This window comes from Buteo buteo, chromosome 9, assembly GCF_964188355.1.
Source record: "Buteo buteo chromosome 9, bButBut1.hap1.1, whole genome shotgun sequence".
NCBI classification, from domain to species: domain Eukaryota; kingdom Metazoa; phylum Chordata; class Aves; order Accipitriformes; family Accipitridae; genus Buteo; species Buteo buteo.
Window position 1 is genome coordinate 41,308,148 of NC_134179.1, and position 26,881 is coordinate 41,335,028.

At 40.7% G+C, this 26,881-nt stretch overlaps 1 protein-coding gene across 4 annotated transcripts in view; it reads left to right on the top strand.

Annotated features, from left to right (window-relative positions):
- GPATCH8 (G-patch domain containing 8) overlaps nucleotides 1–26,881 on the top strand; it is a 58,405-nt gene that overhangs the window by 23,951 nt on the left and 7,573 nt on the right. For 2 of the 4 annotated variants that reach the window (XM_075036207.1, XM_075036208.1), the window contains 5 exons: nucleotides 256–328; nucleotides 11,055–11,099; nucleotides 13,207–13,274; nucleotides 13,781–13,867; nucleotides 17,804–17,947. In XM_075036207.1, the coding sequence (XP_074892308.1) occupies nucleotides 13,248–13,274; nucleotides 13,781–13,867; nucleotides 17,804–17,947 (258 nt within the window). In that variant the 5' untranslated portion in view covers nucleotides 256–328; nucleotides 11,055–11,099; nucleotides 13,207–13,247. The remainder of the gene's footprint in view (nucleotides 1–255; nucleotides 329–11,054; nucleotides 11,100–13,206; nucleotides 13,275–13,780; nucleotides 13,868–17,803; nucleotides 17,948–26,881) is intronic. The other 2 variants (XM_075036205.1, XM_075036206.1) reach the window with 1 other exon arrangement.

The following is a 26,881-nucleotide window of genomic DNA, read 5'->3' on the forward strand; positions in this document are numbered from 1 at the left end:
TGCACAAAAGTTGCCCAGCACACCATCAGAAAGTGACCGTCCCTGATACCCCATCCCCCTGGAAAAATTCTAGCCAGCAATTTTTGACATTTGTCTTTCCCTTTTATTGGGCATATATTGCCTTTTCAGTAGCATTTTTTTGCATGCATATATATGTAGAAAATCTCTTGCTCATCACATGTTTAAATGTCAGCGGGAAGGGAAGAATATATTATTGGAATATTTTTGGTTTGTTTTCTCTGTTCTGTCTGTCAGGATAATATTGGACACCGCTTACTCCAGAAACATGGGTGGAAGCTGGGCCAAGGATTGGGAAAGTCACTGCAGGGTAAGTCCAGTAGCTTGTGTCTGAAACATTCAACACCAGCTTCAGTCTTTAACAAAATTATTTCTGCTTTTTGTTCCTAGATTAGATTTTCTTTCCATTATTAATATATCCAAACAAATGCACTGTTGAGTTTCATATTTAGCAATTTGCAAGTGGAAGCTGCTGCCTCACTTATTGGTACAGGTTAGACGTGATGTGTGTGTGTCGTGTACATGTAAGAATCACTGTGTTTGGCCTTTTTGGAGGGCGGTGAATTAACTGCCTACTTACTAACAGGTAGTTGTGCAGCTTCTAAAACTATAATGATATTCTGCTGGCTTGATGCTTTGATATTAAAAGAATTAAAAATACAAGCTAGTTACGATGCTCTGTGTGCATGTTTCACAGTGGTGTCAGAAGCCATTAGAAGGCGAGTAAAAGGGCCCACTGAAGACTGAAAGTGGTGGCAGAGCTGCTCATGGATGGGAGAGGCTCACTTCCAGTTTCTCCAGAGGGCTTTCACGGGTTTGACTTATTTCTGTTCCCCAGCAGTCTATTTGTCAGGGATTTAGCAAGTCTCCTGGAGATGCCATAGTGCTAGTTGAACCAATGCACCTAGTCTCATGCTGCCTTGAGCCTAAACTCTTCCTGTGACACTAAGTCCCGTGATGTAAATTGAGCCAATGCTACCCAGTTCACGTGGGTGACTTTAGCCATTCCCCTGGCCAGTAGTTCCTGTTCTGCAGAGGTCTTAGCCAGGGTGAAAGCACACAACCATGTTGTGTTGAGAAAAACTGAAGGTAGTGCTTCCTGTCAGTTACTCCTTATGAACTGCCTGTGGTATATACTGTGTCTGCCTGTCATACTGAGAGTAAGGTGCTCAGTATTTACTGCAGGCATGAGACTGTGTGCCTGGGCAGTTTCTGTAGAAACCTCTCAAAAGTGTTTGAAACTCAAGCATGGCCCAAGTTCCTCAGAGTAACTTACTCGTGTTCCCATACCCTTAGTCTGAAGACCTGGGAGCTTGTAATTGGACTTCCATGCCCCTACAGTGAGCCCATTAGAGGGATAAGTATTTCTGTGCTGTGGAGGACTGTTGAGAGGTAATGAGTTCTCTGAACTCTGGGAATGCATATTAATCTCTTGGACTAAGGCACTCTAACTTCTCAGACAGGACTGCGTTGGTGGTTAATGCTTCTTGCTTCCTCTAACATGGTTTCATTTGAAATCCTCTGGTTAATGCATGGCACTCTTACAGTCCTCTCATGTCCTGTGCTGGTGCCAAAGCTCAGGACGTGGTTGTAGTTGTCACCTCTTGGGCTTCTGCTTTGGCATGGTATTCACTGGATGTGTAATCTGGTCTGTTTTCTCTTTTGGGTGCCCCGTATTGCTCTGTGCGTCACCAGTGTGGAAACACGGAGACTTTAAAGAAGCTAAAGCCTTCTCCCAGCCCCAGCCGGATTCAAAAGCACAGCCCTGAGGGGCCCTGTGCCATGAGGTGTTGCAGGCACTGACGTGACGGAGTAAACAGCAGATGACTGTACAGTCTTGAGTTTGGGGCAAGAGGGTAGTGTCACCATGTCCTGAGGACGAGAGAGCCAGGGCTGCCCGTAGGGTTGATCAGGCATTTGCATTTTGATACTTGTCCAGATTTAGATTTTTTCCCACTGTGCATTTCGAAGCATTGAATCTGTACCATCTCTCTGACTCACATATTATTGAAGCTCTGGTGACTTGAACTGTCTGGAAGCTACAGGCAAATTGTGGGTATGGGCTGTGAGGGTTTTCCTGTGCCTTCTGCATTTTCATAGAAATGCAGGAGTATAAATAGCCCATCTAGTTTATCCCAGGTAGGTGCTGAAACCTTCTTAATGTAGGCTTTGGAGAGCATGCAGGAGTTGTATAGTGCCTTTCACCTTCTGGAAGGAAAGCAGCGCCCTGTCCATCTGACAGACAAACAACCTCTCTGGCTGAGGTGCTGGGCAGGCAGAGGATGCAGAGGAGTGCTGCTGCTCCAGTTCTGCTCGACATAAAGACATCAAGGTTGCTCCCTCTTAGTTACAAGCAGCTAGATAGAGCCTGTGCCTGTTGCCTGTGGCATTGATGATGATCATGTTGGGAGTGTTTAATTCATTATCCGGTGACCTTTTTACATGAATCTTAGATCATCCCAAAATCCAAATATAAACTGCCAGGAAGGAAACATTTGCATCCAATTTTAACCTTATTCTAGGAGTTTGAAGAGTGAAGTTACTTGATGTGCACTGAGAATGGAAGAGCAAAACAGAAAAGTTCTTCCCCTCTTCTACGCTCTGTTCTTGCTCAGCAAAGACCAGTACAGATTTCTAAAGAGATGCAAGAATAGCAAACGCAGAGCATATCTGTTGTTAACTCTACTTGCTTTATGCTGTGCTTGAGCCTAAAATTTGCAACAGCCTACAGTTAAGAGGTACAGCAGAAGCAGAACCACTTCAAGTAGTCTTTAGCTGTGGATATGGTATCTGACCTCCTGCAGAACGCCTTGCAACAAAACCTTAAAAACCTAAATTTTGGGTTACATATATGGAATTGATATTGCATTCATCTTTTTTCCATGCAGTTGACTTTAAATTTAAAGGAAGTTGATGAGTTCAGTGTGCTTATTTTTATTACGTAGCTTTTAATTCTGGATGTTCATCTGAGCTGGGGCTCCCTCTTTAGTTATGGTGAATCTAAAATTTATGCTGCATTATACTTGCTAGTCATAAATGCTTATTTCTTCTAGCAAGGCCGTTATGTTGTTGTTCAACAAGAACTTCACGCCACAGGACTGTACCATTGTGATGGCTTCCTTCGCGTTAACTACCCACTGTGGATAGAATATGGCGGTGAGAGTGCTGAACTGTTTCTCTGGATGGTAGCTGGAGTAGCCTAAAATTCACACTTGCCAATTGCTGGTGGTAAAAATCTGCTGTTGTAGTACAAAGGTACCCAGCAGATTGCCTCATTCTCTGCAAAATTTCGGAAGCAGAGTAGCTTTGTACCTACTGGAGCAGCTGCCTTGTGGTGTAACTCTTATTAACCATTGTAGCTGATGGAAGAGCTGAGCCGCTTGCATAAGAAAGCAAGTAATCCATGTCCTTAATGACATAGCTGTCATAAGAGAAGCTGTATTCTAACTGTAACACATCTGCGTATTTTGTTTGATTTTTTAGATGCGTATTGAGTATCAGACAGGGATAGTGCTGTTGTCTCTGACCATGCAAGTGCTATAATACTGGTTCAGAGAAGCTCATAATGAATTCAGCAGAGTCATTCCTCTGCTCATCTCTTCTACTGATGTTTTTCACATTTTTTTACCACAAACAATTTGTGTTATATTTGGAAATGATACTTCAACTTGCTAACAGCCAGTGAATATGAAAAAGCAGAAGAGGGGGTTGCCAGTTGACAGGGATCTCTTTTAATCTGGAAAGTATGGCTTGAGGAGCCACTTTTCTATAGAGATTGTGTGATGGTTGTGCTCTAACAAATGAGAAAATGTCAACTGTAGACCATTTTCTCTTTGCGGGGGAACACGTGTAATTGATAATCTAGAATTCTGTGGTTTACTGAAAAATGAAAGTAGCAAAAGTTGTGGTTAAAAACACTGTCTGACCTTCATGTGAAGTCCTGTGCTAAATGAGACTGAGGATTGTGAATAAATCAGAGGAGTTACATAAGTCAGAATGGGAATGAGAGGGCCGAGTGAAATCTTGAATTCAAATACTCTAATGATTTCTCTTGGAATAAGTATTTCATATTAAGTTAAAGTAGTATTATGAAAAGCATTGAGAGATTGACAAGCAGAAGTGGTATAATTTTAATCATACATTTGAAAATATTTTAATCAGTGCTTCACATTTTCCCTGTGTTTTTAATTTTTTGACAAGTCTTGTGTAAAAAAAAAAAAAAAACCCAACAAAAAAACCCAAAACCAAACAAAAAGGCTTCGGTTTTTTTTCTTTTGGATTTGTGTGTTTAATATGAGGTAATAGTACTCTAGAGGTATAGGTGCAAGACTAGAACCAGTAGTTCAATCTCATTTAATTAGACTAGGGAAAATTGAACAGAGTAGATGAACGCTATCTGTAGGAAAGACAAAGGCTATTAACTTGCTTTGCCAGAAAACAGGAATATGTGACTTCATCTGATGCACTCAGAAAGATGACAACATGTAGGGGACATAGTGAAATGACCTAGCATTTCAGACTGGCTGATGTTTTAATTTGGCTGTCTTGAATCAGTCATCTAGCTCACCTGGGGAGTCGTGCCCAAAGAATTAGATGGCTTTCTGGGATGAGGTCAGGACTGTAGTGTGTGTGTGTGTGTGGTAGGGAATATCTGATGAACGAGGACAGGGTGGACCTGATAGCTGAGGGAAAGCAGGCAGGCTTTAGGGGCTAGTTAATGCCCCCATCTCTGGTATTGCTGAGTTAATTCACAGCCGTCCTCCTGTTCTCATGGTTATCTTGCTGCTTCCTCTGTCGTACCAGGGGTGTGGAGCGTGGGCAGCTCTGAAGGGATGGTTTGCTGCAGATAGAGGTGGTTTGGAGAGTGCAGACAAGTCAGGAAGGTTTGTCTGATATTTACTGGCCCTATGGAAGGGACTCTCAGGAAGGATTGACCAGCTTTGGTGGACAGGTCTAGCTCATACTTAGCTAGTTGCCCAGTGAGTGGGTACTGGGTAATAACTGTAATTATTCAGCAAGCTTTTCTGCATTTGCCTTTTTAAAGTTCTCTCTTAAGGAAATGTGCTTGCTTGACTGCAACCTTGATGCTTTAAAAATGGTTCCAACACCTGTACAGAAAGCAGTTGTGTTAAGTTTCCCTGTACCACAAACTGTGTAGTGTATGATTAATTTGATACATTTAAAAGCATTAATTTAATTCACGTTTCCACAGTATTCCCAAGACTGGGGATCATCCTGGTATTTTGTGGTATCTCTGAGATGTGAATCAGGATCTAGTATTTTGCTATGGCAACAGGTTACATACATTTTTTGTCATGGCATAGCTGCTTTTACATATTTATGTTGTTGAATGAAATGGTTTAGGTAATAGGGGGTTTTAGTGTAGAGCTGGAATTGAGCCTTGCAACTTTATAACTAAAGTTTGCTCCTTGGTTGATTTATAGGGGGACTGAGGCAGCTTTCATCACTTTATTGTTGTGATGAAAATGTTACTCAGTGTGAAACTTAAGTTTCAAGGTAGATGGCTGCACTTTGTGGGATGCTGTTTTGTACTAGTACTTGGGTTATCTCAATTTTTCAGAAAATGGAAGCAGCAGGTGGCTATGTTTAGAAAAGTAAGGTCCCTTTTGGGGCAGTTAGGTGAAGTAGCAGAAGCTTTACCTGTAGCCTTTGGTCCAAAAGAAATGCCTTCTGTCCCCTGATTCCTATTCCTATGTAGTAATAACGTCCTTTTTGTTTGCTTATGTTTTTAGCAAAGTTTTGGCATCGTTTCAGCATAACTATTCTGAAAGGTTGGTTGAATCTTCCTGGAGAGCAGCAATACTAATGTAATGCTGCTGTGGAGGAGGCAGGCTGCCTGCGGTCAGAGCCATGTTCAGTGTCATGGGAGCTCTTGGCAGTGCCATGTAAAGCTGAGAAACCCTTCCTGCATGCTTGTTCTCTTCCACTCAGGCTAACACCAATAAACCCTTTACAACTTGTCAAGACAGTGCTGTTCCTGTTGATCAAGGTGTGCTGCAAACTCATGATATAAATTGTACTGGTGACACAAAGAGCAGCAGTTACAAGTGTGCATAACAGAACTTTGGTTTTATCCTTTTGTGAGCATATAAATTATCTAACATGGTAGCAAAGTTACGTATATCAAATTTGTTAGAAAATGCTAGAATTGAGTTCTTCCATCTAACTGTATTTTGTTGCATGGTTTGCAATTAAAAAAAAAGCACAAGTGGATTTCTGCTCTGACTTGCAAATTCTGTGATGATAAATATAGTCATTGCTCCCCCCTTCATTTATACTATGATGCAGTTCTTATTTGGCAGGTTCTTCGCTAAATCTGTTCAGGCAAGCTCTTGTTTTCCCTCTTGGTATAAAGGATGAGTAGAGTGAAAGAACAGAACTGTCTGACAGAAATGCTAGATGATGTGCAGAGAGGAGGAGAGCCTGCAGGTGAAGAAGTGATCCTGTGGCTAAGGCAGGAAATAGCCGTTCTCTGACAGCATCTGTGATAATTCGCATTTGTGAGATCAAGCTCAGTAAGAGTCACTTTTCCAAGACTGTGTCAGGTGGCCACGGGTGATGTACACTATGCTTTCTGGATGCCAGGTTTGTCAGACGTGTGGGGAGTAATGAGCAGAGCTTTGACCACTTGAGCAACTGAGATCAGTCGCAAATGTGATCGCTTGGCAGCTGCGACTTGGAGAAATAAGCTCAGGGTTTGAATTCCAGAGGTCTTGAATCCTGGCTCTGTCACCAGTTCGCCAAATGGCTTAGTTAATGTATTAATATATATTTTCCATTTGTTAAATCCTCTGATCTCATGAAGGCAGACAGAGTTGATGTTTGTCAGGCCTTGAGAACATGGAACAATGAGCATCTGAGAAAAATGCCATGAGGAAGTGAGGAATGTTATATTTCTTTCTGGGTTTTGAAGCTTTGTAATAAATACTAGAAAATATGGAAGAGAAAAATAAAAATGTTAAACAGTACCTTTATTCATTAAGTATGGAATGCTTTGGTAGTCTTACCCAAGAAGTAGATGTGAACACACTCTTACCTCCCTGTATCTTAACATGTCCTCACAGGAACCTGAATTCTGGCATAGACTAACATTTCCATGCTTGTGTTTGCAACATAAATCACTGCAATAGTTTTAAGACTAATATTTTCATGTGAAGTAGCTTAGCTTTGAAAAACCTGGGTAATGTGGCTTTGAAAGCCTATTATCATCACACCGATCTTCATTACCATGTCGAAATCCACAAGACCGCAGACCTAAAGGAGGGTTTACTTAATGCCTCAGTCTCCTTTGGGGGAAGCAGTTGCCCCCTTGTTTGCTTTTGAATGTGCAAGCTCCTTCCTTCGATTATGGGTGATAAGTTTATGGGTTATTTGAGTGTGTGTAGTCAATGAAATCATCATTCTTTCAGTGACACATGCTTATTGTGATAGAGATGGCCTTCTCTTGGCTTAGTGTCAGGCTTTATTGCCCTTTGTGTTCGTATAACGTTAAAGCAGTTTTATTAAACTGTGAAAGATGAGTGCATGGGAAGTGAGCAGTCATGGCCATGCACAACCTGCCCCCACTCTTGCAGCGTAGCCTTAAATCAGACAGCGCTTTTCAGCCCTCTCCACTTACCGAGATGAAGAAAGACAGTGACTCTTCTAATTTCTATTCTAGATCAACCAAGATTTAGATTTATGTTCTGGCTCTAACATCTTCCATGATGTTCTTTAATACCACTGATCATTTAGGTTAGGGATGTTTTTTGACCCAGACTCCTCTATGTGCCTTCCCTTGCAAAAGTTCAGGGAGCTCTGCTTGGTTTTCTGGAAGTGTCACCCTTGGCTTGTGTGCTGAAGAAGTTTTGAGCTCCTGTTTGAAGTTTTCCATGGGATTGGGGTGTTTACAACTTGTCTTTCGCTTGTCATTTCTCTCCTGCTGTGTAGGGATTAAGTTCAGGTTTTTTGTACTTGGAAAACAGTTTCTCCTCACTGGGTCTTGATGCTTGTTGCTGAGGATGATAGACATTTTAGACTTAATTTGAATCTCTCAATTGTTTGTGACCCCTTCCCGAAGTCTGACATAAACAGCATGAGCTCACAAATCTAATTCCCACCAGAGACCAGGATAAAACATTGCACTTGCTTGTTTGTTTGCTTACTGCAGCAATCAGAATGAGCTTGATAATATAGCGTCATCTCTCTCCCCTTTTGGTGTACTGAATGAGGAGTCTGAATTTTCAACATGACAGCTGTTGGGCTATCAAAACATGCAATAGACCCAGGAAAGTTTTGAGACCTTGCCAAATCCTGATCTTTGAAAATGAAACTCATCCACGGTCACAGTGACTCCTCCTTATCTCGCATCTTCCCAGTGACAATGTAGTTGAATGGTGATCATGCCCTGTATCTGTGGATGCATTGCTGTGGGTGTTGATAGCTGACTCCAGGGACCTACTGACCTTTTACAGCCTGCAGTGGGGTTTGTACTGCAGGTGACTAAACAAACTGACTGTTATCCACCAAAGCAAATCTAGTGATGTGATTGTGAAGCTCCTCACAGCTTCACACAGCCATGTTTCTAATCTCTGTGGTAGTCCCTTTCCAAGAGCAATTAAAACCTTCTAGAAGGTTTGTCTCTTACCGTGGTTTTGGTTTTGGTTGTAGCATAAAGATAGTGAATAAGTAAAAATCCTCTGTGCTCAACGAGATCATGTCCTGTTGTTTGTATCCTTCCAAGATGCTTAGTTCATGAAATTCTCCTCCGATGAAGAGTGTGATATCAGTCTGTCCTCTAGGATTATATCCCACAGAACTTGTACCTGGGAAGAATGTCTGTTAAGATGTCAACACAGTGAGCAGGATTAGGGCTGTTCAGTTACCGCTCTGGTGCTTACATGCTATGCATAAGTGATACACTGAAATATATTTGATTGAATTAAGTTAATGGATAATGTTGGGGGTACATCTTTTTTTCCAATAGGGGCATCCTCTTCTTTCTCTGTCGTTAAACAGACCTTCAGATACATCTTGCATCTACTGAAGAGCATGCTATTGCTAGAGGGAGGAGTTCTTCTGAATCTGCAAATTGTTAATGAAAACTGTTTTCTGTTTTGACTGTTTAAAAAAATAATAAAATGTGCACTAGTGTTGACAATGCCAGCATTTCTAGATGGGCTCAGATGGCAGGTCCATCTGGTGCACCGTCCTGTTCTGAAGAGCAGAGCAGCATCTACCCTCTGTGTCCAGAGACAGAGCACGCACCCTGCAGCTGGCAACTGTGAAATGATAATCCTCTGTGTACAGCACAACTTGGTGTCTGATACTAAAGCCCTGAAGCATTAGGATTAACTCTTTTCCCAAGATTTGTTAGTTCATAGCACTGCTGGCAAAGTATTTGCTCATATCCAATAACTTTGTGCAATTAGAAAGGAGTGGATTTGGAGAAGCCTGCCTGGCAAGGTGCTGCCTGCAGTCTGTCTCCTACTTGCTGCTGGCAGATCTCTGGGCAGGCGCAGGGCTCTAGGAATGGGGACAGCTCTCAGGGCTTATTTGGGGGTGAGCGATTTTTCACAAGCTGGGAGAATTCCCCATTTCTTTGGGAAGAGGAAAGCAAAACAAGTATATCTGGTCAGTTTTGAAATCTCATTTAATTTCTGAATTAAGGAAATAATTACAAACTTAATTTACCTTAAGAGATTGGATTTTCTAAGGTCTGACTTGTGTAAGCTGTTTGTTTTTTCCCATCCCACTGGAGGTTTATGCTTTGTCCTCTCCAGAGAGGCCTTCCCCTGTGTGGAAGTGTTTTATACAATAACCAACTCTGGTTTGGGGTTTGTAGTTTTTGTAATGTGACCAGTCTGTAAAGGAAAGAGTTTGTAACCTGGTGCAGAAGGAACCTAAATTTTCTGTGGTGTAGGGGGATGGAGCACGGACACAGCTTTGTTATGTTCTGCATGATTTACCATACGGGGGGTTAGTTGTCGATGTGGCAGTGCTTGCAACCCTGCATAGTGGCACAAAGTGTGGGAATTCTTGCCCTTTCTTGAAAGCTCAGTTTTTCTCTTCGAAGTATGTCAGTATGCCCAAAAAGGGTCAGCAGGAACCCTAAACCTGGGAGTCCCACAAGGTCCGAGAACTGTGTTTACACGCTGGTAAAGATTCTGTTGTCATGCACAGTAGCTCTGGAATAAATTTTTTTGAGGAAGTTCTTTAAAAGGAGAACTTAAAGAGCTTAACTTTAAAAGTCCCATTTTCCCCTTTGGCTGTTCTCCATCTTCCGCCCAGCCCGCTTGGCAGTCAGCGGGGTGAGAGGTGGCCCTTTGACAACACAGAGCCCAATCCTTTCCCTCAGCTGTAGCGGCTTTCCAAGGACATGGAGCGAGGCTCCCCCAGCCTTGATGACCCACCACCCAGCGCTTTGCCTGGCAGCGTGTCCTGCTGCCCCAGATGGAGCCGCAGTTTCGATGGTGGGGGTGGGCACTGCTGCCCTTAGCAGTGTTACGTGCTCAAAGTGCTTGGAGTTGGCACTTGTCGGCTGGATGTCACGCTGGGTGGCTGCGCTGGCTGGCTGCCGTGGTATTTCATTCGTAACAAAATGATGGTTAAGTTTAAAACAAAGGCATCACTTTTCACATTGAATGTTTTCCTCTTGCCTGAAAACAAAGCTCATTTTGACCCAAAACATTTGTAATTGCCTTAAGATCCTGATTGGTTTCCTTTTTAAACTGCCTGCTTAAATGTGCCTCAGTGCCTCTTTTAAATTGGGCCGTCACCAGGAGCTCAACCCCTTCCAACACCCAAAACTTTCAGGTTGTGAGCACAGCTCTGAAAATAAATAACTGCTCAAAAATCTACCCGCTCCCTGATTCCACAGGGCAAAGCATGGTGACGGGGTGGAGGGGTGAGGAAGAAGCCTCTTTTATATATATATATATTTTTTTTTTTTTAACCCATCCTACCTGCCTACTACAAACGGCCTATTTTCTGCCCCTAATGGTTTCTGCCTAACAAATGGTGTTTCTTTTTTACAGCGTTATGATCCTGGACTTGTTGTGGTGATGGTAAACTTAGCAGTGGTAATTTTTTATTTTCAGACTGAATTACTCCTTTTGTCATCAGTGCACCAATATGTTAGGCTTACTTTCTCTGTTGTAGCCATCATCCTTCTGCTTGGTCTTTCATTTTCCTTTCCTTTCCTTTCTTTATGCACACTTGTCTGATCCTTGTTCATTAAAGGGTATTGCTAAGAAGGGATGTTTCTGTTTGTGTTAGAACTGCCAAAATCAGTTTAAACATAAATTTCTAATACTGTCCAAACTTGATTTTTCCCCAACACGATGGGCACTAGCACTTGCTACTGCAATTTCCAAATAGATTTTGAAAAAAAAACCAAACCAAAACCAAAAAACAAAACCAAACTTTGACTGCCTTAGAAGGCAAAAGTACTGATGCATTGTTTATACTCAGGGGTTTACCAGGGCAATGAGGCTGCATCGAAAGATCTCGATTGCTGAAGAAACAAAAACCAAAAAAACCCAAAACCAAAACCAAACCAAACAAAACAAAACGAAACCAAAAAAGCTTGGGAAAAAAAAATTGTTGGCACTTGCTGCCAGCCATTCCATTTGGGTTCACCACTTACCAGTAAATCCCTGGCTGAGACGTTATGAAAGTGATATTGCACTTAGGAAGTCATTTTTATAACCTGTCTTTAATTTGGTCCTTTTGCTAAAAATTGCAGTCACTGCTTACTTTATTATACCATTGGGCGCAAGAGAAACATTTTCAGATGGAGAATACTTAAAATATCCAAACAAAAGCTCAATTCAAAATACTATTTTGGATCAGTGTGATAACTATTTTTGGACTTGGTGGATATATGCCTGTCAAATTTATGGGCATATAAACAAAACCATAAAGCGATTAATTAAATGGACTTGTTTCTGAAAGAAAAACACATGCCTCTACTTTAAGAGTTAAAAAGACACAAGTCTGACCAGAGTAGGGTCCCTTTGAGGACTCTGAAGTCTGAGATCTGTGGGCTGTTGCTTTTGCAGGAGTTAGAGAAAGCTGGTATTGGAGAAGAGAGAAGTTGGTGCCTATACAGGTTTTCTGAGGCAGTATTAAAGACTTTAACCTTTTGCGCATGTGGATGGCAATAGAATTTTTGGCATGATTAAAATCTGTAGATCTTTTAGCCCAAAGGTATAATATATGTGTATGTGTGTATAACAAAACAGTTGTTTACACCAAAACAAGAGCAATAATAAGGGAAGTAAACATTCTGTTTTTTTACTCAAGGTATGCTCCGGATAAGGTAAGTACTTTTTCAGTGGGCTTACATCACAACAAACAGCGCGAGTTGTGATGTAAAAATAAAAATAATAATAATTAAAAAAAAAAAGCTGTGGTAGTAAAGTGCTTGTCTGCCCCATTTTGCTTTGTTTGGCTGGTTATGAGTGGATTAAAGATATGTTTTTTTTAAAAAAAATCTCCAGCATAGTTTGATTAGTTCAAAGTCAATTTTCTTCGCAACTAGTCCTTTTCACAGCTTACAGATGACACAGTGAGTGCTAGAGCATCTCTCTGCAGGAGCTGGGGAAGCAGGTGCTTGACCACCTGGCCTGGACCAGGCGGTCGTTTTGGATGAAAGAAGTTTGGCTTCTGTGCCATGCTTCTCAGTCAGCTTTCCTCACTCTTGGGAAGGGACAAAAGTGGTGGGAGGGAGGCTTCCACATCTTTTACAGGACAGTCCTAATCAATCGTTAATGTGGTAGAACAGTGAAATGTATTTAATAGCTTTTTCACTTGCATCAGAAGATGAGGAGTATGTATTGCCTGATGTGGAAGCATTGAGGGGAAGGTTCATTTCTCAAGTCCTGTTAACAGCCCTGCCCTAGGACTTGTCATGGTTGAACATTAACCACAAGAATATTTTATGTGACCAGTTAATGTTCAGAAAATACTATTTATCAGTACTCAGGGGTGCATTTAACTGTATCCAGTTTGGAGCTGAGAAGCAGGTTTGGCTGTAAGCTGTGAGAATGGCTTGTGTTTGGTTCACTGTAGCTTTCTGGTCTCTGCACTCCAAGGCAAGATCTCTAACCACCCAAACCCAATGTGTAAAGCGAGCTGTGGTGATGGACTGGCTGCTGACCACCTGTGTGTGTGTTCCTCTTACAGGGAGGACAGATCCCATCCCTATCGTCGTCAAGTACGATGTCATGGGCATGGGGCGGATGGAAATGGAGGTAAGCTTGCCTGGCTCCTGCCCTGCACCTGGTCACTCCTTGCATGGCTCTTGGGGAGTTGATAGGGAAGAAACTTAGAAGTGAGAATTTGTGCATCAAAGGTAGAGAAAAACTTGCTCTTAAATCACACAGTAAGAAAACACTTCTCCTCAAAATACATACTCTGTTTACCCATGGGTACCTGAGTTCTGAGGTCTGGATGCTACCTGAAATTTGTGGGCTTTGTGATTTCACTCCCACAAAGTTGAGGCTACTATTGGCAGTGGACAGGCTGGCCAGGAGCCTCCACTTCGGAAGGATTAATAAATCGTTTTGCATGTGGGTTATGTTGTGGGATGACAAAACAGGGGAAGTAAAATATGCAATATGAAGTAAAATATGCAAAGATTCTGTTTCAAATCTCATCTTTTTTCAATTACACATTCTGGCAGTCTCAGTAGTGCTAAGTATTTATGGGACAAATTGCGTCTCTCTCTTTTTTTTTTTTTTTTTTAAAAAAAAAAAAGCTTGACTATGCCGAAGATGCCACTGAGCGGAGGCGTGTACTGGAGGTGGAGAAAGAAGACACAGAGGAGCTGAGGCAGAAATACAAGGTACTGAAATGGGGGCATCAACATCAAAGTTCCTGTGGGCTGAGTGGGAGAGGATTTGTTCTGATAGGACAGAGCTGCTCTTGTTAGGCTGCAGTAATGGTAGTAGGAATTAAGTATTCTTCGGTTTTGTCATTGTTGAGATTATATTTTAATGAACTGGTTATTCACTTCCTGGAATTAAGTTTGTTTAGCTGCTTAAGAGCTACAGGATAGCAGCAGGGCTTTCTTTGTGTGCTTTGCTCCTGTTCTGAAAAGAACAATCCTAGGGTAAACAGAATATTTCCTTCCCTAGACCCAGGGCTGCCAAATTTTTCTAGTGAAACTGCCACGTTGTCAACGCAAAATCTGTAGATGCAAATGTTAGATGGGCAGTTATCAGCTGGAAGTGGAGTAGATCTTCTGTTGTTATTGAGCAAGCAGTAAGTAGAGCATTATGATGTTGTTGCATAAATCCTGCTTTCTTTGAAAAGGTAGGACATGGCTCTCGTTTTGAGAAATCGATGGGCTATATCTCTTTGGAAGAATTTCTCAGGCAGCATTAAAAAAAAATATGTGTGTATGCTGTATTTCTCTAGGGTTTACAAAAGCTGTGGGTTTTTTGTAAGCCAAAGACTTATCTTTTTAATGATAAAAATGGGCCATCGTGTTGGCATTGAGCATGACATGTTGGAGCATACTTGGATTAGCTGTAACTGAGTTCTCTGTGGAGACATGGTCTTTGCTAGTCGTTTAACCCACTCTTCCACTTACCAGCCTGTAAAGTACATCAAGTCTTAGGAAAGCCTGCTTGTTTAATTGTTCTGAGATTTGAGAAGTACCAGGCTTGAAGAAGAGCCCTAGACATTAGAATAAAGTGTCAGTTTTGCATAAATTTTAATTCTTTGAGGAATAATGGAAAAGTAGTTTCGATTCCCTTAAAATTAAACATAACCATGGCAAATCTAAAATTCCATTTCATCAGTTCAGTAGTTAATACTGCAGGCAGTTTGTTCAGCTACAAAAACGTATAGTCTCCTTTCCTGATTTTTTAATTTTTTTCTTAAGCTGAGACCTTGACTTGCTTGGTAAGTGAATTGCTGGTATATTTGTTAATTTAAAAATAAAAGCCATTGTAATTACTTTTAAAGCTAATTATTAGTTTGGAGCTGAACACAGTTAATGATCTTTTCTGGCACACTTTAAAGTACAAGCATGCTCTTAAATGGGCTTATGCAGCCAGTGCTGAACAGTTCCTCTACATTCAGGTGCACATTCTCTTTGAAGATGTTTCTCCTTTCTATGTCCAGGTGCACGTTCTCCTTGATGATGATTCTCCTTTTTGTTGTCTTTAATCTCCTGCTGGGTGGCATGCTGCTTACACCCTACAAAGGGAAGGTTTGGCTGTGACGTTGGCCATTCTCGGGTAGCGTGTGGCCAAAAGCCTGGATCCCTTTCTGCAGCAAACCCCCAGCTGCAATGCTGGGTGTCTTCAGACAGCAGCTGTTGAGTACAAAGTATTGCTTTATTTCAGAGTGGTTGGTAGGAGCTCTTGTGTGAACTGCATGTAATGATGTTGTACCTCAGGTCTGCAATGTGATTTACGGTAAAATTCTTGGGTTTTGCAATTGTCTTTTCAAATACAGTTGAATGTGTGTTGCTTTCTGAGACTGTTTTCTCTTCCTGCCATTATTCAGCACAGATTTTTTTCAGGAACTCTGTGGAGCAGTAGCAGTCTCTCCCAACTCAAATGTGTTTTTATTAGCATGCTTTATCATTAGGCTCTTGCATTTCTGTATTTATCTGTGAAAAATCTCTGCAAGCGTAATTTTTTTTCATTGCTCTGCAGGAGTCCATTATGTAATTGCCAACTGTGGCCGCATCCTGATTAGCCATTCAGTGAGTCTCAAAGGAATTTCAGATAATTCTGCAACCAAGAAGCAAGCAAGAAATGTTCTTTAATTCCCTTCTTTTGTATAGATTCTGATCATTCAAATGGCTGTGTTTTCATTGTTTAGCCACAGGATGCTTTCTGAAAAAAACCTACACATGGCGCAGGAAGCTTGTTCGGGGTTTCAGAGGAACTTTAAATGTCATTGTTCTGTGGATCTCACGCTGTTCTGTTTTCCTTTCTTGTCTTCCTGGGGACCTGCATCAGGCTCAAACCTCTAGATAGTTTTGTTGATTTTTTTTCTTCTTAACAAGGGCCTGTGGTAATAGGTGGAAGCAGGAACTTGAAATAGATTTTTTTATTTAGAAGTGCTTTAAATTGAAAAAAACCTTTTAGCACAAGAATTTTTCAGATATTCCCCTCCTCGCCCCCCTCGGGAGTTGAAATTTTTTACATGAATTTTGCATTATAAAAAACATGCTCAGCAATATTATTTTAATGTAATTTCGATGTGGTAACTGGGAGATAAACCATATTGCCTTGAACACGATCTTATAGAAAAAGAAAAAAAGCTTTCATAGTATATCTTTCTTAAATGTTTGCTAGCTCCTCTTGCTAATGCAAGGAAATTTCCCATAAGAAGTTTGTACTGAAGATGGAAACTCTTAAACTCTTAAGTGCTTTTTCTCAAATGTTAGGCTATTTTTTCTTATATAATTTCTCTTTATTCCAGTTGGAATGCATATAGTAAATAGCTATATGGGGTATGGTGATGTTAGTACAGCGTACTTTGTAATGCAGCATTTGTAGCTTTTTTTTTTGCATGCATCAGCGTAAGTGCTTCCATCTTGTTGAGGTAAATGTTCCCCAGCTTTCTTGTAAAGAGTGGCGATGTTTTATTAATTTTGCTGGTGGGATTGTAATTGAAGTGGCCCGGCTAGGGGAAGAAGCTGCTTAGCCCTGAGATTACTGTGAGTCTCAGCATCAGGTGCATTTCAGAGCCCCCCTGCCCTGGCTCCTGAGCGCCCCCAGGTCTGCATCAGCTGTGGCTGTGCCCTGGGGACAACGCTTGTGGAGCTGCACAGGCTCACTCCCAGCATTTGGGACTTCAAGCCATTACAGCCACTTGAGGGACTGGGATTTCTAGAGAGTTCCAGAGCTTTTTGACTCTGCCAATCCAAAAGCTGCTACTTTTCCTTATAGCAAAAGAGGGGAGGACATGACTGTTGCCAATTTAGACACCTCATCTTTGCTTGGAAGTTTGGTTTTGCACCTATACAAATGTTGAATTATATAAGGAAAAAAAATACTGTCAGCAACCTCTAAGGCAGTCTCCCTCCCCCTCTTTTATTAAATGGCAACTACCTGTACCCATTCACTCCCAGTGTAATCACTGTATTTGAGCTCAGCTTAATGGACAGCATTGCTCCTGGGAAGATTTCACTGACTGAAAAATCACACTGAAGGGAATTAGGCTCAACACTTTCTGAACTGTGCTTTCCCAGCCGCTGATCTGTGTTCCTCCCTATTAAATTGCAGACAAACTGAGATCAAGCAGACATCTGTTAGCACTCAAAATGGAGGAAGTATCAGCATTTAAAGTTCTAAGATTCCGTTCCAAAAGCAGTGATCTTCCTTGGTTTGATGTGTATTTTGTGTATCTTATGCGGGCAGGCAGCTGCCAGTTTGTTCATGTGTTAGCGTGAGGCTTTGAACCTCTCTTTTTTTTATCTCAGACAATCCAGCAGGCTCTCCTCTTGCAGCCACAAAACTGCCTTCCTGCCATCAGCACTAGATTTCTTTTTTTAAGCAGTCTTCTTTTACTGATCCCTCTGCTAATGACAAGATTGTGTTCTATCTTAGGAAACTGAATCAAAGCTAGGTTGGTAGTATTGCAAAGTTATCCTTCATACCTCTAAATTTGCAAAGACTGGTCAGCTTAATAAATATAATCATTGGTCTATGCTGAGGTTTTCTAAAGGATTATTTTTCCTTAAAGGACTAGTTGATCATCTTCCAGTTTGTTTTACAGGAATTTTAACAGAAGTATTTTTTTGTTAATTTTGCAGGATTATGTTGATAAAGAAAAAGCAATTGCCAAGGCTTTGGAAGACCTCAGAGCAAACTTCTACTGTGAACTCTGTGACAAGCAGTATCAAAAGCATCAAGAGTTTGACAACCACATAAACTCTTACGATCATGCTCACAAGCAGGTAAACAAGTGTTGATAGCACAGTTCATGAGTTTTATATTCATTGCAGCAATCTTGTTTGTGGTTAATACTTTGAATTTCCCCAGTGTGTCTGTTTTCCTTATAGCCCCAGGAAGAGGTGTTTTATGTCACTGGTTAAGATTCTTATGCCCACCATACATTTAAAACAACCCCAAAACAACAGACAAAAAACCCCAACCCATGGTTGGCATCAAGGAGCCTGGTTTTGAATGACCCATGGGCAGGAATGGGCTGCTGTCAAACTGGGAAGAGTACATGTGGATATGGATGGCTCCCAGTTTGCATCAGCTTTTAACACAGTACAGCTTCGGAGCCTGATATGCCACATGTATGCATTTTAATACTTTAGTCTGTGCTCTGTCAAGTTACTGAAAACAGACTAGGAAATAATGGGCTGTGTCAAAGGAATCACAAAAAAGAAGCACTTTCCAAATTCTCTAACCATCAGGAGAAGGTGGATTCAGAATCTGTGTGGAACTGGCTTTGTTCCCAAGGTAGGGATGTACCATAGTATCTACATGATACTTCATGCTGCACAGTAAATAATAGAAGTGTGTGTGTGTTAGCCTATCTATTTGACCATTTGAAGCTGCTAAATGAGATGTTAAACGTACAGCAGGTAGCAGTGTTGTGCTCACCCGGAGATGAAATTGCTCAAAGGAGGTTTTTTGATATTCCTAGTCATAAGTTCTAACAATACAATCATTAAAATGCTGATAACTTCTGGAAGATGTGCTGTAGAGTACTACATCTTGCAAAAATAGCAGTGAAGCAACAGCTTAAAACAAGAATATGGCATTACAGAGTATGATTTATCCCCCACCCCGCCCCACGTATTAAGTATAGGATATGATAGTTCAAAGTAATTCACTAAGGGAGTCTTAACAGGAAGTCTCACGGCAGGGTAATTTCTGTTTGAGTACTGTGACAAATTGTAGCTTAACAGAATTAAGAGCAGAAATTAATTCATTTACTTTGTATTGGGAAAATGGGCTGCTTTGACCGAGCTGGTGGCACAGTCGTGACACCTGATAGCAGTGTACTTTATCTAAAGTTTTCCATCAACTTGGTTGAAACTTGAGTGCAATTATATGCATCTATTTAGGAGGTGGAAAGACCTGTTTGTGTCACATTCTTACAGTGTGGTGATGCAGTATGATTATGTCAACTCTTGTTTAAAGCCCTTGGATGATTAATAGGGGGACTGACACGAGGTTGGCAAGCTGAGAGTTTTTCTAACATCTAGAGATGCTGTGGAAGAAGAAACAAACCTGTGGAAAGCCACCACCCCTCATTGGTATAAAAGGACTCATCAGTAGGGGTGCAAGAAGAGTGACCTGAAAGAAAAATGTCTTGGGAACACAGAGGCTGGCATAATCTTTTCACTGGTAGAAAGGATTTGGGGGTTGCTTGGTACTGCTGATTATTTTTAAAGGAATTTATGTTCTTGGATAATTTGCATCCATGGCAGTAACTTCAGGCAGGCTTTGGAGAAAATGAGACTTCAAACTCTTGCTGCGTCACCCAGCATTAATTTCTAGTTACACAGGGATTTAAACAAAGAAGCAATCATGCTTTGCTTAGGGAAAAAATTGCTTGTCCAGCTTTATGTCATGCTGAAATGTGTGTCACCCTGTTGGGTCAGTGTTCAGTAAGTGAACTTGAAACTGCCTAGAAATAATGAAGGTAAATTTTGCATAAGTAACACTATCTCACTTCTGTTGTTCATTACTGCTCAAGATAGGCTCATTTCTAACACTCTATTCTAAATTTTAAGGTAGTTTAAAAAAACCAAACATGCTGTGCTTTTCATAATATGTTGCACATAGATGTTTCATATTTTGCCTCTCTGGACAAGAAGGCAAGGTTACATAAAGGCTAACATAAATTTTTTGAGGAAAAACATAAAGTTTTCTTAAAAGTAGGCTAATCAGTAGGCTTTCTTGGAAAGATGAGACATTATGGTATCCTAGATAATTACAGCAGACCGGCTTGGTATATATTACCTGCAATGTTTTGTCTTCTCAGCGGTAATTCTTGAGGCAACAGTGCTTCATTTTTGCCTTTTTCTTAGCTTGTTGAACAGATTTCCACGGGATCACTTTTGCTTTTAAGTATTTTTAGTTACACGACATTGAAGTGTTTGCTTATTCCTTCTGTGGCTCAGTGAGCATTAGGCTGTCCCTGTAAATAGATGTTCCATCCTCAGATCCCTTTCCGCTCCCGAGTTATAAAGACACTGTCTTGTATTCCAGGAAGGAACTCAGGATTATTGCGAAACAGGGACGATAGGTAAGTGTATTGATCCCTACCGGATAAATTTTTGGATCCACCAACTTGTCAACACCAAACAATTAAAGGGGAGGTTTTATTATTATTATTTCCTGGCTATACTGGTTTCATACAGTATTCAGATATATCTGAATCGACCTCAACACCAAGTTTCTATCCAAAAGGCAGTGTTTCTAGATAACCTTAACTGGGAAAATAATCTTCCATTTATTATCACAAACCATTGGCCTGTTTAAGTCATTGTATTTTAAACATCTTGTTGGAGGTGTGCAATGTTGTTCTCTAGATTTTTTTAATTAGGTTGATACTTGAAATGAGAAGTACAGATGTTTTAAAGAACAGTAACCCTATCTATTCACCAAACGGTCAGTCCCTCTCAGGGGAAGCCAGAGGACTAAAAGCAATTTGCGTTCATATAGATGGCACTGCAAGAGGAAAAATAAACTCAGTTGCCTTAAAGAACTTTCAGTGAGCAACTGAAAAAGGATGTAACCATAGATGTCATAACTTTTTGTACCCTGGAAAGCTACTGATATCTTTAATGGGTTTTATTTTAGCTGTAAGATCTTGAGCCTGGCAACTAGAAGGACTGGCAGCTTATGAAGGACCCCTGCCTCTGATGTTGCACAGTCCTAACTGTCAACAGAGTGATAGTAATTAACAGAAAAATGCAAAAGAAGACAAATGCAAAAGAAGGCAAATGTAGGAAGAAAACTTCTCCTGCAGCTAGTGAGGAGCTTGGGTAGTGAAGATGTACCTGGTGTATTTTTGTGCTGCTTTCCTGCAGATATGTGATGTCCAGATGCTTGAGAGTTCCCACAGTCCTAGAATACTCTGGGCTTAGTGGGAATGTATCCTTAGGGTATTACATCTGAGTGGGCCCTTAATTCAGTTTTGAGTTTTGACATCAAGATAGAATACTTCATGTTAGATTTGCATGAAGATGAATGTGGGTCACCTTATTTGGGCTTGTACCCAGTTTGTGTATTCATATCAAATAAACTGAATCTGTACTGCCCATCACTTAGAGCAGCTTGCAAAAATTGTTATGGTTGGAATTATCTTAAATGTAAAGTAACATAGCATTTACAGTCAGCTTTTACTGTTCTTTGGGTTTTTTTTTAGTTCATCCAAGAACTTATTTACAGAATCTCCTATATGGTCACCTCTTTCCTGCTAGCATGCCTGATGAAGGGTTGAGCTGTTTACTGAGTCACTGACCCAACAGAATAAAAACATTCACCTTCTGAATTCAGTGTGAAAAACAAACATGTTCCTGTGTGAACTTTTGCCAGGTTAACTGTGAGAATGCTAACCAGTATTGAAATGCAGTCTTTTATGTAGCTTTCATTTTATTTGTTTCTAAATATGTGGCATTTTGGAGGTGTAGATGATTAATTCTGCATAGCTTCTCTTTATAAAAAGGCAAAGGGAATGTATTTCCAAAAAAAAGTTCTTTGGGAAAGAGGATGGAACTAAGAACTGAAACTATAGATCGGCAGTTCTCTTCATGCCCTAATTATCTGGATCTTTGCTTCAAATGCCGATGGGGAGGGATCTGTTAAAGCACAATAAAATTACCAACGCAGTCACTGCTGTGGTTGATGAGTACTCTAAATCCAAACCCTGAACTTTCTGGTTTGGGGAGAATTGGACTTGTGCTTTCCAAAAACTTGCATCTCCAAGCACATCTTGAATGTAGAAGACTGAAGAGAGAATCTCCAAGATACTTGGTGTTACATGGGAGGCTTTTCTACTCTGGAAATGCTTTACCCTCAAAAACCCCACAGTATTTTTCTTAACCCAGTTTTAGCTGTTCAGCTTTCATTTGCTGATGGCACACACATTTGGAGAAGACAACTTACACATGGAGAGTATTAGGTAAAATAAGTCTTCCAGGTACAAGGCCTGAACATTGTGATTACAAGTGACGCTAGCCTCCTGAAGGGCAGGCAGACTTGTGTTGTTGGGTTATCTGTGATGCATTAATGTGTGGTATATTTTCCTAAGTTGAAAATGAGGTGTCAGGGAAGAAATTAAGATGAAATAGAACTGCAGTTGTGTGCCATTTCCCCTCTGCTCTTTTCACTTCATTTACGAGCATGCAAAGAATGTTGATTACCAAAAATAAGCAGGGCTTGTGTTCTCACTTATATAAAATTATAAAGGTTGCCATCCTTTGAGCTCGTATTTAGCTAATGGTGTAGTTCACTCCCAGAAGCTTTTGTGGCAAAGAATCGAGCATACGTCAAAAGTTCAGAAAGCCAGAAATCTGCTGGCTTGTAATGAAAAGTACATTATTATTTTATTTAATAGGGATTGGCAGAGAGACTTGTGAACAATAGCAGGGGAGGAGTAGGCTCTAATGCTATTGTGCTGTCACATGAGCTGCCTCCTGTCTCAAGCCAATGCAGCAATCTCACTGTACATGGATCCAGTCTATCCCTCTCTCCTGAATATAAGGTTTGTCATGAAAGTCTCAGATCTTCAGGTCTAGTAAAGCAGTGTAGTGGAGTGCTTTTTTTATTCTGAGAATAACATGATCTTTTTCTGCTCTGCAATTTTAGGCAAAGAATGCCTCTCGAATGGGCCTCAGTTCAGCGAAATTGCATGGCTTTGTCAACTTAGACTGAGAAAATCCGTTTACCACTGGTCCTGAGGCTGAAAAGCAATGCACTCCAGTTCGGTACTGGGGAGGTCTTACCTCGATACCATCTCACCAGCAAAATCTCACGCACGATTGCCACAGCGTGTGCTGAGTTTTTTCCTGTTACGACAGTTTCTGAATCCTGATCGTCCCCCTCTTATTTAACCGCTTTCAAGTGTCTGTGATGGGCTATCTCTAGAGCTTTTAAATGACACCGGAGCGCAGCTTATTTAAGCTGATTTGAAGAGAATTGTAAGGTAATGGCGTTGTATGCCAATTTGGCCCCTCCTGAGCTATGCCGTGATCAGGAGATAATCCATTATTGTAGCCTGTTTGTGCTGGAGTACTGAGGTAGCTGCAGATTTTACAGAAAACCTGTTCTTTAAGAGCTCAATTTGCACTCCCATTGAAATTTAGAGACTTCTCAGTAATTTTGTTAGAAACAAGGCTGAAAACTTAAAATACTATTCTTTGTTTCGAAGCTGAGGTGGGCGGCAGCTATTAATAAAACACAATACCAAGCTGAAGGAAGGCTTGAGGTAGTGAAGTACTGCTTCTAGCATGCAGAAATTTGGACAAACTTTAAGTGATTTTTGTCCTTACTTGCTGGTTGCTGGGCTTACAGATGTGGCCCTTCTTATAGCTGAAGTAATAAACCAGCAGAATAATATTTCTTGGCTTCATGGTCACTATCATCCTACAGTTTGTAAATGCGTTGCTGCTTAGATAAACCACCCGCTTCCTCAGAAAACACACTGCTTTCCCTCAGAAAAAATGCTTCCTAATTTTTAAATCCTATAGTAGCATGAAGCTATATGTTTGATTTGATACAGGTTGGTGTCTCTGATCTTGTTGCAGAAATTATAGTCTTGCTGAGCACCGTGGGAAGACTTAAAAAGGCTGGTTTCACCTCAAGAAGATGGGTTCCTAGGGCTCCTTTTCCTTAGTTGGTGGGGAGAAGCTCCCTGAGGATGATTGAGTGGCTACATTAAATTCTTGTTTAAATTTCTTTGCTGTGTTGGGGGGAAGGGGCAGCTGTGCAACTTGCCTCCTGCAGCTGTCCAGCCTCTGTGAACACCCACACATATGGTGCAGTCCAAAAAGTAATTTAGAGATTTGGAGGATTAGAATAATGAACGCTTGCCTAAGGATTAGATGGAAATTTCTTTAGTGTAAGCCTAGCTTAAATATCGATTTAGTTCAGATAGCTTTCTGTGAAGGCTGAGATGTGGAGTATGCTGAAAAGCTTTTCATTGCTTTGATATACTCCTTTTACTACTGTGAAATTGTACTTCAGGCTTTTAATTGCTTTCTCCTGGTTAGGTTTGGGGGAGGAGGGTAGGCAGTAGTTAACTGGTTATCCACTGTTCTTTGTGTGGATAAATTACTGGATTCAATTATGGACTTGGAACAATTAGTGAGGTAACAGTTACTCTGTCAGGGTATTTTGAAAAGTTCTGGCTATTTTAAAAGTTCAGTGCTAATCAGCTGCCTGCAAACATACCCTTCTGCATCTATTCCTGTAGTGATTTGTTTTTACAGATGAGCAATCTGGTCTTCTGTTGTCCCTCCTTCCCCTACCCCAGGTTATATTTATGTAAGATAATGCAGTTCAGCCAGGTTTCTTGGAACTTGGCTCCTTGCAAACTTGAGAAATCATTTCTGAAGATAGATGCATCATTTTAGGTCAGTCAAAGATGCTGAGCTTTGTTATGTTACATATTTTACATTTTGCATTCCCCTGGAGATAGCATGGTGCAGTTGTGGAGATTTTTTCTGTCTTAAACTTACCTAGCAAGACCCTTCTTCCTTCTGGCCCCTATGTTACAGAAACTCAGCCTTAAGATCTCTTAGTCTTTCATAAAGTCAGCTTTGTAAAATCAGACAAACTTTTCCCCAGTTTGGGGAGTAATAAATTCTCAGCACTCTTGAAACCATGGTTAGTGGTTTATCATCTTAAAAGGCACAGATACTGGTGTAGCTAGAAGTTGCATGTTCTGGAGTTGCAGTGCATTAAGGTAGTTCACTTGCTTCATTGCTTCTAATTTACAAGTGTTACACAGTAAGAGAGTGGAGGTTTTGGGGAGTGGAGACACAAAAAGATCAGCATTTAAGGAAATGGGTGTTTAATTCTGTTTTCATTAAAATTTTCTGTTGTAACAAAAGCAGGATTGCATTGTGGGCAGCTGCATGATTATCAACTGACTTTGAGCCCGTTTTATTTCATGGGGAGGTGTTTAAGGCTATGTCTGGGGGGTGGAGGTGAGTTTCTGAGTGCACCATTGCACCTTCCTCTTTAAAGTAAAAGGTCACAGTTCATTTCTGTTGTAAATAGCTGGGTCATATTTTTTTCCAAATGGATGAGTGATCTAGAGACTTGGCATCAAACCCCAGTTAAATAGTTTTGTCAGCTGTTGGTGACTTTAACTTCCTGGAGCATTTTAGATAACACTTTTTAAATCAGCATGAAAAAGCTGATAGCATTGCTTAGTCCACTTTTTTTCCTCCTTCTTGGAAAAAAATTTACTATTCAACATTTAACATACACCACAAAACCCTTGAGCCCTTTACTTGTCCTGGTGAAAGTAGCTCTGTTGTTCCAGGTGGGATCATTGCTGTGTCTGTGCGTGTATGTGTATGTGCGTTCTCCCTTCTGCTCCAGATTCTCTAAGCTCGATCCTGTAGCTTCGCTGGCTCACCTCCTTCTCTGTAGACGAGCTTGCAGACACACCGAGAGCCTGTGTAGTAATGCTTGCTTTTTATTTTTTTCCTCTCTTCCACTCTTGTTATATTTTTACTTTCTTTTTTTCTTTGTGATGTGACGTTTTCAGCTGATGTATTGAAAGCAAACCCTTCTAATTTTGGAGCCCAGATCACAAGAGTGAGTTTCTTTCTACTAGTGTCTATAGCTGTATTTTTTTTGTGTGTCCTCCCCTCTGATTTTGGTAATGGTCAACCACATTTAGCAAATACAATTAGGTAAGAGAATCCTGTGTCTTGTCAAATCTTCCCCTTTTTCACAAAGCAATGTTCTCTTTACATTGGGCCAACTTAATTCCTCTAATTTGAACTTCAGGTTAGTTTTCAGATCCACTGTTTGCATGTGTACTGGTCTGACTCTGCTCCATTAGAGAGGCAGAGTCCGCCAGCCAGATGGTACATTTAGAATCCACCAATGATTTGTACATCTTGCATGAGAATTTTTCTAAAGTGACTACTGCTTTGAGTACCGTTAGTCTTTCAGGCCCTTCATGAAATGCCTGAAAAATACGAAACTTGTTCAAAAGCTGGGTACACGGTACTTTCTGGAATTGGGCCTTTTGAAAGGGTTTCAAATTGTGCACCAAAAAAAGAAAAATTAATCCCTTAGGATGGTAGAGTTCTGTCTTTGCTGCTTTCTGTTACTTAAACTTCTGTAGAGCACTCTTTACAAAAAACCAACCAACCAAACAAAAAAACAAATTGCCTTGTGAATTTTCACATGTATTCAAAGGAAAAACAGCAGCCTCTTTTCCTAGTGCTTTGAGACAAGGACTTTCAAAAATTTTCTGAAGTCTTGAATGCTTGATATCTATTAGAATTGGATATCTAGATTTCCTCAGTGACATGATGTTTGAAATTTGTTGGGTTTGAGTTTACTTCCTCATGTGATAAGATTTCTGGAGAACTTAGTCTTTCTGTCCTCTAAAGTATTAAACCCCAGAAGACCCCACTGCATTTTAGAGCGTTTTGTTTCTTGAGAGACTGTCTCAGAACTACTGTCAGGAGAGCAAGTAACTGTTTGTGGTGTATGTTGTATTATTTATTTGCTTACTGGAATCATTTGCATGGGATTTTTGGCACCTTCTCCAATGTAATTTGTACATTGCTTTTGTAAGATATTATACCTGGGTAACTCTCTTGCACCAGCTAATCCCTTTCTGTTCTTTGGCCCATGCTATTAAGACTTCTGTCATGCACTGTTTGTCAAGTACA